Here is a 14,306-nt window from a genome sequence, read left to right as displayed (position 1 = left end):
TCAACGTGGCTTTAGGTTTTAGGATTTTGGTTCCCTAAGCTGAGACCATTTTCCAGTGCGTGACAGACCTTGATTTGCTAAGTCTTTGCCCTTTGCCTTTTGCTCTTGCTCCAGTGTAATACAAAAAGCTTGCCTAGTAGCATGGTCCTTCTAATCAATATGGGCACACATCCTAACGTTCAAGCATTTATAAACCTTTGATTCACATTGTGGTCCTTCCATCTGACGGCTCTCAATGAACTCCTGTGATCTGACCTGCTGACCGATAAAGTGCTTCATTCATGTGATGCCTAACATAGAGGTGTGGTATTGGGCCTGAGCAGGCCTTCTTCTCAAATGCTTGTGGGACAAAATAGGGGTTCACAGCCTTCATAAATGGGCCATGCATGGTGTTGGGCTTCATCCTTCTTGTGAAATGATTGTGGACCCACTTAGGGCTAAAAGCCTTCTTTAAAGGCTTGAAATTATTTTGGTTCCATTTTTGTTTGATATTTATAATGGACTACATTGTTTGTCCACCAATAAATATTTCTTCCCTTTCCCTCAAATTGTATTGGTGTTCTGTTTCGTATGTTTGAGAGAAAGGGAGAGTGATTCCCGGTGTTATATGAGTATACGAGGGGGTTGGAGAGAGAAATAGTTGGTTGATATAATAATGAAAATTAATGTGGTCAACATAGTTGTTTGATAACAATGGCAGAACAAAAATGGATTAAATTTTTCCCTTATATGGTTGGGTTGACTTCGTTCTGTTTTGTTAAAGAGTTACTAGTAGAAAATAGAATTACAATTTTCCCGGTATTATATGATATTAGATTAAAATAACCCTAAATATTTTGTAAATTTAAAAAGTATTTAGGGATATATTAGTCTTTTTATATAATTCTTTAAGATTAAAGAGTTTTTTTTTTGACAAAGTCAAAAGGTATATAAGTAATTTTACATGAATAGAGTCTGTGAAGTGACAATTGGGGTCTGAGTGAAAGACAAAATAAACATTTATAGTATAAATGATAATAATTTTTAAAAAATGTTTCAATACGATATTGGGGTCACTGAAATTAACCAACATATTATTATAGACCGTCTATATACTTGGAAAAATTATCGCTAAATCAAACTTTCAAAGAGATCACCAAGTTCTACTTTTAAAATTCTTATATTTTTTGAAGTTCTATTTAGGGCGCAAAGCCCTTCCCAAAGGTTTGTATTTGAGTCTTGAAGAAATATATTGGACTTTTGTTTTTAGATAGTTGGAAAAACAAAAACTACTAAGTCCTATTTTTCTTTGAAAACTCAAATAAAAACCTATCAATTGCAAACTTTCAATAAGATCTACTTTTGAAATTCTTTATTTTGAACTTCTAAATCACTAAATCATTCATTTATACTCTTACCAAAAAGAATTTAAAAAATTGGTTAGAAAATAGAAGTAAAAATTTTAAATGGTAATTTTATTCAAAATTGATAAGTAGTTCAAGTATTTTTATTCCTGAAAGTTTTTGTAAATTAATGAGTAGATTGTGAATTTAATCTATAATCTATCCGATTCACAACAACTTTAATACACAAGAATAAAAAATATTAAATATTTTAGAATGATGCTCAAAGAGCAACGATACTCTAAATTCTAACCCAACATTATTTGAGAAAATAATGGCCAGCGTTGCATATTGCACAGTTAATTAAATACAATATCCGCTCACCAATATTTTAAAAAAGTGTCATTCTAGTATATATATATTTTTATATAAATTAATATTATTCTTTTTCGGTTGTCACTAGCTATTTTTATAACTTTCCATGACATGTATAACCATAAGAGTAATGATAAGGGAATTGAAAAGATATTTTCGAATTAATAGTGAATTTGACGTAGTTGGTTATACTTATTACGTGTCAAATAATTATATTTTGGAAACAGTTTAAATAAATAAGGTGAACAAAAACACGTCAGATTCTAGACTTATTCGAAAAAATCATTCGGTGACCCTATTACTTTCTTAACCACAAATATAAAATTATTAATATAAAAAAGCAAAGCACCAAGTGATAAAAGTAAACACCATATATTATTGATAGAGGTCTCTCATAGATTACAATAATGCTTTGCAATCCTCAACCATACTAAAATTTTGAACATGTTGTTTATGACAACGATTATTCTATATATAGACCTCGATGGAGCTCGAGGAATATTTAAATCCTTCCACAGAAAATTGGAAGACATATATGATCAATACCTATAAGCACATATTCACTACCAATGATTAGCATATGCTTGTGTTCATTAAAAAGTGGGACCATATATTATAGATAAGGTTGGTTTGTTTGATATAGAATACTCCCCCAATCCCATAATGCATATTTTGTATGGAAAATTCATTTTTATTTTTTATTTTTTTTTTTATGATAGTGAACTTTTAATAATTTTTTATTTTATAAGTAAGAGTGAAGTTTCAAATATATCTTTATTAAAAGACAAAATAGTATTATATAATTAGTGCAGTTGTTTAGTTAAAAGTATAATTTGAAAATGTTATAAAAAAATAGTACATTTAATTTAAAAATATGAGATGTTTTGTCGAAATATCCTAAAATAAAAAAATGAATGGGACGGAGGGAATATATATATATATATATCTTGTGACGAATATTATTAAAATCGTTTCAGAGGGAATTAAGGGATACCAATAACGTGGCAATATCAGAGTCACAAACAATGCGTGGTAATGAAAAGGTTGATTATCATAGATACAGGAATGTGTGTGTGTGTATATATATATATATATATTTGAAAAGATAGTGATAGTGTTGCACCCATGTGGGTGCTAGTACTCCCACCTTCATTGATACCGTCTAGTCTTCTTCTTGTTCTGATAGTCCTAGTGTTTTTAGTAGGGGTTCTTTGGGTTAGGATGGTTGTTGTGGTGGCGTCTGCTTCGGTCTTAGGGTCTTTATCTAGATATGTTTTCTTTTGTAATCGTGGGGTTTCCTTATAGAACTGGTACTTTTTTTGGTTTGTCAAGACAGGTGATGTTCGCTATAAGAGGTGTTAGTTAGTTTTGAGTTAGTTTGTGCCTGTTGAAATTGTCCGTGTTTTGGTCTTATGCCTGACATGTGATCGATGTTCTTAGATGCCGTATGATGAATGACTTGTTTTTTGTCAAGGTCGCATTTTAATTACCACATAAGGTGATATTGCTGCTTCCTTTTGACTTCAAAGAATTTTATTTATCAGGTTATTTATTTTAAATGTAATATAGAAGAATTAACATGCTGAAACTGTTTACAGTTGAAGCTCATTCTAATGAGCACTGTACTATATATTATAGAACTGAATATATACTTTTCAGACTAAGAACCATATTTTACATGCTTTCATTAATTTTTGGTAGTGGTAGCTAGGGGTAACAGGTGGGCCACCCGGGTTGCAAACTCGGTCGTCTTATGAGTCGGCGTTTGGCATGATATCGGATTAAGGACTACGTCTGACTTTATCGATTTGATACTAACTGTAACGGGTAGTCGCTTGCCTATTTACCCAAAAGTTCAAGTTATTAGGTAGTGCTGCATACCCACCCATTTATACCCAATCACTTTTTCATCCAGATTTGATACGGGACGAATGACCCTTGTTTCACTGGGGCTCGTCTGGTTATCCACTATTTGATCTAGAGGTATAACCTTTTCATCTTCAAGGAAGAGGGAGGGGTTCGAGCCCCTATACGTAGAGAGTGTGTGTAAGTGCTAGGTTCCGCACGCACGCACGCACACACATATATATTTTTGTCTTCCTAGTGTACTCACACACCTTCCCTTTGAGAAATTGTTTACACCGAAGAGGATTTGAATCTTAGACCTGATATTCACTGAGACATCAGGGTCAAGTGACTTACCCACTTGAGCCAACCCTTTGGACTCGGGGTGTGATCTTCGAGAAATTATTCATTACAACCGTAATAATGATAACGTGGTACAACAGACGACTATAAACGCTGCATTTAAGCACATATATCAACTTTTTGGTTCTATTATGAGTTTACTTTATTTTGGTAGAATTTTGTTATCGTCCATTGCATCACATCATCTCACACATGTCCAACTCTTGCTAGTATCTTTCTTTATAATAAAAATAAGTTTAGTCAGTACTAAGTATATAAGTTCTCAGATCTTGCAATAATGTGGGATTAATTTAAGTTATGAAATATGGTACTACCTGAACTAGGGCAAGGAGCGAAAATGAGAATTGATATATGATCAAAGCATGAGCATTGGGTTTTATAGATTTTGGTTTGTACAAATGCTTAATGGGTATAAAATATTGTATCATATACTATAATATTATTATTTAAATATTATGTAAAAATATAATGTGTGTGTATATATATATATATATAATTATTATTATAAAACAATAATAATCTATATATAATTTTTAAATAAAATATACTTATATATAATAAAATTTAACTATATAAAAATAAAAGAATTTGATAATAGGTCGATGATAAAATTTGATTCTATATCCTTAAGATAGATTCGCCTCGCTATGGTGCTGACGGACTCGGTGTTGTCTATCTCCCTGGATACAACGACCTTTCTTTCTTCGGTAGTAGCACTGCAAATCGAAGAAATGGACGAACCAACTCAGTGTAGTACTCTTTCCTATAGACCGAACTTAAACTCACACTATTGCTATATGTATGCAAGAAGAGAGATCGAAGAGGAGAAAATTTAGAATCAGAGAAGAAGAACATTGAATTTTGAAGTGAGTTGCAAATGACTTCAAGCAGGGTATTTATAGGCAGCAAGGTGCCTTTTCGGGTAGCCTGAACCATCACCTGCATTGGATGTGATGGCTTAGTTCAAACTGAAGCACTGGTTCAAACCAGGTGCAACCATTTAATGCACTAGTTCGGACCAGTCACACCCTTTCATGAAAACCCATTTAAATAAGCCCAGTTAATCAACTTAAGTCCAAACACGGGCCTAATTTCGTTTAATAAAATATTAAACGAACTTTTCAATTAAGCCCAAGCTGGATCGGGCGGGCGGGGCGCGCATGTGTAGTAAATGGTTGGGTGAAATTAATCTCAAATGGTCATTTATCAACATTTAAATTTTAAATTATTTTGGTAACTATTTATTTTTTCTTTACTTTATCCTTAATTGGTCAACTGGTCACTTTAGAATAATTTTGTTTAAGCTTGACCCATGAAATCTTTTTATTTATTTTTTCTTCTTCTTCTTCTGTAATCACTCGCCTCCTATAATTAGTTATTAATCTTGTAGTTATTCTATATTAGTTGATATATAAAATTTAAATAAAATCCCTAACAATGGTAACTTTAAACTTCTAATGTGTTTGTTGAGAGAAAAAGAGTAAATCCTTTCTCCGTCTTTTCACATCATCTCAATTTTATATTTTATTCATTTTTTTAATAAAGACATTTTTGTCATTTTATTACAATTTTTTTTTTTTTTTTTTTTTTTTTTTTTTTTTTGTCATTCAAATGCACAGTGGCCTAAAGTCAAGATGGCAGTACAAAGGTATAAAGTTAAACCAGAAAAGACATACAAATCTTGCAGCAAAGCAAATAAATTAAGAATAGACTCCAAATTTGTGGAGGAAACAAAACCCAACACTCTGCAAATGGAACCACCATGGGAGAACACAACAAACTAGAGAGATCGAAAGGTCTGGCTATCAGCACGACCGCTCCAAAGTTACAACCGCAAGGCGCTCCGGCACACAAAACCCTGCACAAGATCTAATCAAGGAGAAAAATATCAAATCTAGATGGGGAAAACCCAAATCGGCCTAGATCATAGATCTAGCCAGAGAAAAATAACATATCTATCCAGGCAAGCCGAAAACAAAATAAATATGAACAGATCTAGTCGAACAAAAACAAAAACGACGTAAAAAATACCCGCATAACACATTTATTCGAACACGAGGTTATTGCAGAAAGCTGAGTTTATTGCATAAAGGGTAGAAGGAAGAAAACGAAGGCTAGTGTAGAGAGAGAAAGGTAGAAAGAGGTGAGAGGGTTTTCTGTTGGTGGATATTTCCCATTTTATTACTTCGGTAACGGCAAATGGACAAAATGTCCTTATTTGCCCAATTTTAAAAATTCAAAGAGTTAATTGAATACCATATTGTATTTGCAATTTTTTTTTTTTTATATAGCAAATTTTTTTTCTTTCTTTTATGCACTTTACCCTATTTTAATTCTCTAAAAACATCGCCATTACTGGGGTACTTGGCCATTGCAGATACACATTTGCCGATAAATGAAAACCCAAATCCTCTCCAGGACAAGGCTCTGTCATTTACTTTCAAGTGATCATTACTTTGTGTATTGCATCCTTCAAAATAATGTTGTTGCTGTGTTATATTTTTATGTAATAAGTGTTTGCATTTTCAATGTGATAAGTGTCGTAAAATTTTATGTGTTGCATTCTTTATGTATTAGGTATTGCATTTATTCTACTCTCGATTTAATAATTATGTGTTAAGTGTGTTGCATTCTTAATGTTATATGTATTATATGTGTAACAAAAGGACACACAAAAGAAATGGCCATAAATGTAATATCTTTATCGAAACAGATACAAAGTATAGTAGGTATTTGATTGTACAAGATTATTGGATAGAGAGTAGTGGACAATTTGTGAAAAGTGTGTGAGTATTTACCTTACCAAAACAAATATATATATATATATAATTTGTTTGGTTAAAAAAATTAAAAAAAAATTTTTTCTAAGAAATAGAGAACACTAAATTGTTTTTTCTTCTTTACAGTTCTTCAATATAAAAGAAAAGAGGGAGAAATAAGGATAAGTCCACTTACCCATGCCATGTAGGATAGGGTGATGAAGTGGGGAGCCAACATTTTTGTAAGTCAACTAAAAATGGCAACAATTCACAACCCAGTTTGGGTGAAGTGCGAATCTTGTCATCCTTCACAATGAATCATAAAAATTGATCAACTTAACAATCAAAAGCTGTTAAGAACGAACCCCAACCATTCTTCATTTAATGGACCACATATCCATCCATCCGTACTTGTCCATGGTCATGTTCCCTATCATGTCTTCCTTCTGCTATCAACCTCTTATAAAATCAGTTTTGCAATCTTTAGTTTACTCCGTGTTTAAATCTGGTTGAAATAGATAGATTTAATGTGTTAAAAAATCCTACAACGATGACCTGCACAATAGAGGATTCAGACTTTTTTTTATCTCACATCGAATAGAGCTAGGATGAGAGTAACTTGTCACGCACCGAATTTTTTAGTTTTGATTAGGAATATGTTGCAATACACACTATGTTTTTCCATTTGTATTGTGCCTAATGGTTGGTAAGTAATTGCATCTCACTTTCCTTTAAAAGGAATTTTTCTCTAACAAGTCTCAACAAAGTGTCTTCTCTTTTCATTTCACTACTCCTATATTCGCCATATGCTTTGGAACCTTTACAAAGTTCCTTCCACATTTTTAAATATTTGCCATGCCATCCCACTCCTCTTTACTGCTGCACACTGCGATTACAGCTGCTCGGTGAGGCCTCTTGTACAGTGAAATCCCACTCGTTCTCGAGAGCTCTCTGCTTCAGCTTCTCTTGCTTTATAAGCACCATCGCATTTCAGGTTAATTTTATCAGTTGATTGTAGTCACTCCCATTACTCATGAAAAACATCATTGGTCATTTCTTCAAGTCTTCACTGACCAAATCAACTTGTTTTCACCATCCTTATACTCAAAATATGAAACATTCTGGTCTTGAAAAACATCATTGGTGGACTAAGTTAGCTCGCTTTTATCACTCTTGTCATGGTTTCGTGTCATCAGCCTTCCGCGTACTGATCTTTCAAATAAATCCATTTTGGATCCAGCTCAATTACTTCATCATCTTGTCTTTGTTTGGATTCTTGGCTTTGGAGGTCTCGAAGCCGAGAACCGCCACGTCTAGGCCCAAGGGTTTGGATGTGTTCTTCACCTCTGTCTCTGCAGCCACAGTCTCGAGCATGTCAACGGTTGAAATGGAGGTTTTCTCCAATACCCAACTCGTGATTTTAACAATCTTGATGTTATTGGGTGGGGAGGTTTTCACTTCCATGCTTGGACTTCACTTCATGAGGACCAAGTTCAACAAAAAAGAAAATACACAAAACAACAGAGTCGACACCCTTGTCAATCACTCTGATTCTTCAAACTCTCCCACTTGTGTCGATCGAATCGAGTCCGGGTTGGCTAATCATCCCCAATTTGATGGTGAAAAACAAAACACCAAGTATAACTCTATCAAGTGTTTGGGTTATGTGGTGTTGTGTTACCTCCTAGTGGTTCATATAAGTGGTTCTACTTTAATCTCTCTCTATACAAGCCTTGTCCCAAGTGCAAGGCAAGTGCTAAAAAACAAAGGTCTTCACATACTTACATTCTCAGTCTTCACAACAGTCTCTACATTTGCAAACTGTGGATTTGTGCCCACAAATGAAAACATGATTGTTTTTAAAAACAATTCGGGTCTTCTCTTAATTCTCATTACTCAAATCCTTCTCGGGAACACTTTATATCCAACTTGCCTGAGATTTGTGATATGGGTTTTGGAGAGAATTACAAGGAGAGAAGAGTTTGGTTATGTGTTGAAAAATTATAGGAGTTTGGGATATGGTCACTTGTTTTCTTGGATGCGTTGTTGTTTCTTGGGTGTCACTGTTTTTGGGTTGGTGTTGGTACAGTTCATATTGTTTTGCTCCATGGAGTGGAACTCAGAAGCTATGGAGGGTCTGAGTTCTTATCAGAAGATAGTGGGCTCGTTGTTTGTGGTTATGAATTCAAGGCATTCTGGTGAATCTGTTGTTGATATCTCATCTCTCTCTCCAGCAATCTTGGTGGTGTTCGTGGTCATGATGTGAGTCTCTCTCTCTCTCTCTCGAGATATATATATATATATGAAGTTTAGAACTTGAATGGCTAACCTCCCTCTCTCTCTCTCTCTCTTTAGAACTTGAATGGCTAACCTCTCTCTCTCTCTCTCTCTATATAAATATATATATATGAAGTTTAGAACTTGAGTGGCTAACCTAGCTAGTGTGTTTTTGGCCATTACACATGCATCAAAAGGCAAACAAAAAAAACACATAGTCGACTGTTGGTTTTTGACCTCCCTATTTGAAGTGAGTTTTAGTTTGGTGTGATGGAATGAATCGGAATGAAGTGAGATTGGAGGTGGAAATGGAATAAGAAGATAATGGAATAGTCATTCATTTTATTAGAAGGTGAATAATTTTGATAAAATGACCATTCTTTAAGAATAGTGGAAAATGATAATTCCAATTTTAAAATTAGAACCAAATAGAAAAATAAAAAAAAAATTATTCTATTTCACTTCATTTTATTTCATTTCACCGCACCTAATTAGTCCTTAGTTTAATGATTCTTTATGAATGGCAGTCTCCTAGTTGGTTAGGTCATAGATGATTTTTTGTTTTCTTGGCAGGTTAGGTCATGGATTTTGTTATGGAAGCTTTGAGGGGTCTCGCCACTAATGCCATGACGGCAATCGTGGGACCCATATCCCTCGCTTGACAACGAAACATCCCTCGTAATTTAACGGTTGGACTATGAATCAATTTTCATTTGTTATGGCTAATGACTCATGCTTCACTCACAAATTAATTTTCATTTTTTATTGGCCTTATGGCTAGTGTCTCATGCTCCACTTTTAACTTAATTGATACTTACACATTAAATACATCAAAGTTAGTTCATGAATTGGTATTTTGAAATTAAAATTTAATAAATTATTCTAAATACTATGTTATATATATATATATATATATATCATATGTATTTTAATTACACTGATGGCCTTATGGGTATTTATGTTTGAAAACAATGAATTATTTATTTTATATTAGCCAAAAAAAAAAATTTCCCAATTCATAAGAGGGATGTTTTCATGTGATAGTGTCAATTCATAATATTCAACACCATGAGAATCTTCAAGTTCTCTATAATGTCACGTGAAATTTTTTTAGATTTATTCTTTTGCAAGATGTTGTAATAAATTACCTTTAAATCTTTACCCGGTTACTTATTACAACTTCCTTCATTTATTTAAGAAATTACAAAGATTTAAGATTCAAATCCGTGCTTTCAAACATAATATTTAATTATTTTATGATTTTATCACATGCACCAACCCCGTCTCTAAATCTAGTTTTCTTTCAATGAATAACCAAATCAAGTATCTTTCCAACAAAGGGTTTCAAATTATTCCAACGCTAGTAGGCAATACATATAGTATAAATTCTGAAACCAGTTTTGAATGTGAGTCTCTGATTCGTATTTATTTTTCCTTTTTATGACAATACGTGGTTAAGGCGGATCTTAATATTCTCTTTATTTCAGAGTTCAGACGTGTATATATATATATATATATATATATGTCAGACATAGATATAACACAAATGGCAGTATGAGTTGTTGCTCCATGAGTGGATGGAAGTGAGACTTTGAATCAGCTTCCTTTAACCCCATTTTTGGTACTGATTCCCTTAAAGTCATGAAACTTAATTGGCACTTACCACACCCCTACGTCTCTAATGCCATATTCAAATTTTTAACTCTTCAAATTTATTACGCGTTTTAATTTTTGGCTAACTTTGGCTAACGAAGCGTTTTAATTTTTGGCTAACTTTGGCTAACGAATATGTCACAATACTACGACCAATTCAAAAAATAAAAATAAAAATAAAGTCATGCAGTCAGGCCCGCGATCAAGTGTCTGGTCTTTAAAAATAGAGATAGCTTCCGCGAGCCGCAATTTCAGGCCCACTTTTCACAACAGCACTGATTCATGCGGTTTGCGAAAATTGGACATTGGGCTCATGAAATTGAATTTCCACGAGCCCAATAGAAAGCCTAATCCAAGGCTAACAACCTCTTAGGCCAGACAAATATGTCAATTCTGATTTGATTTAATCAATAATTCAATACCCTACTATATTATTAGCATAATTAATGGAAAAGAGCATAACTCCAACTCATAAAAAAGGAAAATTCTTTTTATGCAAGATTAATGATAGGCATTAGTTGGGTGAGTGCGGTTGGTGAATAATCATAGTAAAGGTCTTTTTTCGTGTTCCTGGAGCGTTTTTTCGTATATCATAAGAATGTCTAGTTATAGGGAAAGGAGTGTCGGACACGTATCCGAACTTCGGATAAGTGTGTCCATGTCGGATACCTGTCCGATACATAGCCACTAACAACCGTGTCGGTGCTTCATGACTTGTGATTTTACACTCTTATCCATAACTTAATTTGTAGTCCTTCTAAACTGATCAATATATATACTTGTTTTGCATCCTGTTTAATTTTGATAGAAAGCTTGCTATACTCTCTTTCAGTGAAATGAAGCAATCATAAAATCAACTGCATTAAATATATTTAATGACTAATTGAAAAAAAAAAAAAAAAAATTTATTTGACAGGTATCTTCCACCGTATACTTCATTTTTACCAATCAAGGACGGTGAAGAGGAACAAAGAAATGAAAAAGGCAGCATAAAGCAAAGCAAGAAGCTTGTAGACAACTTACTATTCTCACAACTCTCTTATTTGGCCATCTTCATCGTTCTCATTTGTATCACTGAAAGCGAGAAGCTCAAGGAAGACCCCCTCAACTTTAATTTGTTGAGCATCACTATAGAAGTCATTAGGTGAGATTTTAATTTTTCCCAAATCTGCCTCCTTTTAATTTCCACCTTAATAACACATATTTCTATATATATATATATATATATATATATATAAAAGCATAAATGATTTCTTGTTAATTCGTAAGTAAGAAATTTTCTCCCCATATGATAATTGTATATTTTTTGGTAATTATACTTTTTAGACTTAAATCATATCTAATGGTCACCATGTTTGGTGCGGAGAAAATTTCTTGTTCATGGATGAACAAGAGATTAATATATATATATATTATATATATAAAAATATATATAATACACAAGTGAAATCATTCAAATAATATATAAAAAGGCTACCAAACTTCTTTTTTTTTTTTTTTTTTTTTTCCTAGGTGATGCAATAACATCGAAAAGGATGTATACTGTGGATTAACTAATGCAGTGTTGAAGATTTTATAGACTCCCTTATCAATCCTTGTGACCGAATGGCCCCCGGAGCCATCATATCAAGAAAAAAAAAAAAAGAGGTAGGGATGGCAACGGGGGTGGGTTTGGATAAGTGTACCCTTCTTTTTCCCGCAACCGTTTAAAAATCCCGGTCTCGTCTCCTCCCAAAACCGCAAAACGGGGGAATTTTTCACCCCATCCCCGTAACCGTTTAACATTTCTATCCCGCGAATACCCGCCCTGCCCCGTTTAAAATCATAATTTATTTATTGTTGAAATAGATTTACTCTTTTTTTTTTTTTTTTTCATCTTCAATTCTTCACCATTGCAACTTTCCTTTTAATCAAATTCATTGGTTATTTTAATACTGTTGTATGGGATACTTAATATATAGTGGTAAATATATATACTAATGAAATAAGGGTACTTATGTAGTTTATCTATCTAAACGGGCGACGCGGTGTGGGGAGACCTCCCCCCGCCCCCGCACCAAACCCGATTGGGTTTTTATTATTTCAAATCATTCCCGCTCAAATAAGTAAAATGGTCTCCCAAAATTGTCAAAAACAGGGCCAGGCGGGACGGGGCGGGGCGAGTCAAATTGCCATCCCCAAAAAAAAGTAAAAAACTTGTATTGAATTGTGCAGGCTAAGCATGGCCCAATTCACACTCTAATGGGTGTAACCCGTTTTAGAAGGCCAGCATGACTCAGTCCCTGTTTATATGGGCCATTGCCCACCACTTAAGCAGGTTAAAGTCCAATTTATACTGAAATCGGCGGAAATCACAAGAAAGTGGGTCTGGACACATTTAAGTCCAAGAATGGCCCAAAGCTCATTTAATTGGGTTTAACAAATTCCAGTGGGTCTGGACACATTTAAGGCCCAGCATGGCCCAAAGCTCATTTATTTGGGTTTAGCCTATTCCGGTGGATCTGGACACATTAAGGCCTAGCATGGCTTAACCCTCATTTAATTGGGTTTTGCCCATTCTATAAATCCGAATATGGCATAAGCCCAAACCAAACAAGCCTTGTATCAAAGTTGTATAAGAAGCAATGCTTCAAAATGCAATTATGATATTTGCAAACAAAAAAAAAAAAAAAAAAAAAAAAAAAAAAAAAGCAATTCTGATACTGTAGATTGAGAAATATCATACGGTGACTATATGCATATGATATTTGAAAAGGTCCTTTTTCTTTTTCCTGCTAGGTAGTATTTGACAAAACTTGTTAGAAGACCAGTATATATGCAGTAGTAAACAATGACTTCTTAAGAAGCTGATTAATTTACATTTTGTGTTATTAAATATATATACATATATAATTACAAGATTATGCTAGCTGTATTATACACTGTAATTCAAGGCACCAATATTGAACTCAAGCTTGTATGATGATTTTGTAGTGCATATGGAAATGTTGGGTTCTCGACCGGCTACAGCTGTAAACGGCAACTCAAACCAGACAACTATTGCAAAGATGCATGGTTTGGACTCGTCGGAAAATGGAGTAACAAGGGAAAACTGATCCTCATCTTGGTCATGTTCTTTGGACGGCTGAAGAAATTCAACATGAATGGTGGCAGAGCTTGGATTTTATCCTAACAAAAGTATTAATTAATGTGTTGTACAGGTGCATGCAAGTACTAAGTTGTAGGCCTTTGTGTACGTACCATATTGTATTTTTCTTCTACTTTTTCTTAATTTCTTGGAATGGGGAATGGGATATATAGTACGTGGTGGTTAGGGTTTAGAGAGGTTAGTCTATGAAAATAGTGTTCCAAGTTTGAAGCATATGGATGGAGAAATTATTGAGTGTAATATACATAAAGTTTGCTATGTGTACCATAAAGTTTGATTATCAATCTCTCAAACTAATATATATATATATATTATGGTATAAATGAAAGGATAAACCGTACTTCTATTCTGTTTGGCTCTCTCTCTCTGTACATATTTATTCAGGTAAAAAAACTCACACTCACATTGTACATGTGAGGAGGTGAGAAAATACCGCTAGCAAGGTTTTGGTTGTTTACAATCAATGATAAATAATCACAAATGTTGTTTAATTAATTAATGAAATGATATACTAGTCTACATACCTCCAGGATCCATTTGAATAAATAATATATGTGGACTCAA

The 14,306-nt window shown here is 33.7% G+C and overlaps 1 protein-coding gene across 1 annotated transcript; it reads left to right on the top strand.

Annotated features, from left to right (window-relative positions):
* The first annotated feature begins 7,419 nt into the window (after window positions 1-7,419).
* Window positions 7,420-14,038, top strand: LOC132279022 (sodium transporter HKT1-like). Its single transcript, XM_059780937.1, has 3 exons — window positions 7,420-8,926; window positions 11,511-11,738; window positions 13,568-14,038. Exons 1-3 carry the CDS (start codon window positions 7,698-7,700, stop codon window positions 13,764-13,766), a joined length of 1,656 nt encoding a protein of 551 aa, XP_059636920.1. The 5' UTR covers window positions 7,420-7,697; the 3' UTR covers window positions 13,767-14,038.
* Window positions 14,039-14,306: the final 268 nt, after the last annotated feature.

Source organism: Cornus florida, unplaced genomic scaffold (genome assembly GCF_030987335.1).
Source record: "Cornus florida cultivar Cherokee Brave unplaced genomic scaffold, ASM3098733v1 CherokeeBrave_3.0.0_Hap2_Chr10, whole genome shotgun sequence".
Taxonomy (NCBI): Eukaryota; Viridiplantae; Streptophyta; class Magnoliopsida; order Cornales; family Cornaceae; genus Cornus; species Cornus florida.
The sequence above is the reverse complement of the archived record's forward strand: the minus strand, read 5'-3'. Positions and strand labels throughout refer to the sequence as shown.

Excerpts from the sequence above, each read along its gene's own strand:
- LOC132279022 (XM_059780937.1), top strand. The coding sequence starts at position 7,698 with ATGAAAAACATCATTGGTCATTTCTTCAAGTCTTCACTGACCAAATCA. Across the intron at positions 8,927-11,510 it reads GTGGTGTTCGTGGTCATGAT|GTATCTTCCACCGTATACTT; the intron begins GTGAGTCTCTCT and ends TTTATTTGACAG. Across the intron at positions 11,739-13,567 it reads ATCACTATAGAAGTCATTAG|TGCATATGGAAATGTTGGGT; the intron begins GTGAGATTTTAA and ends ATGATTTTGTAG.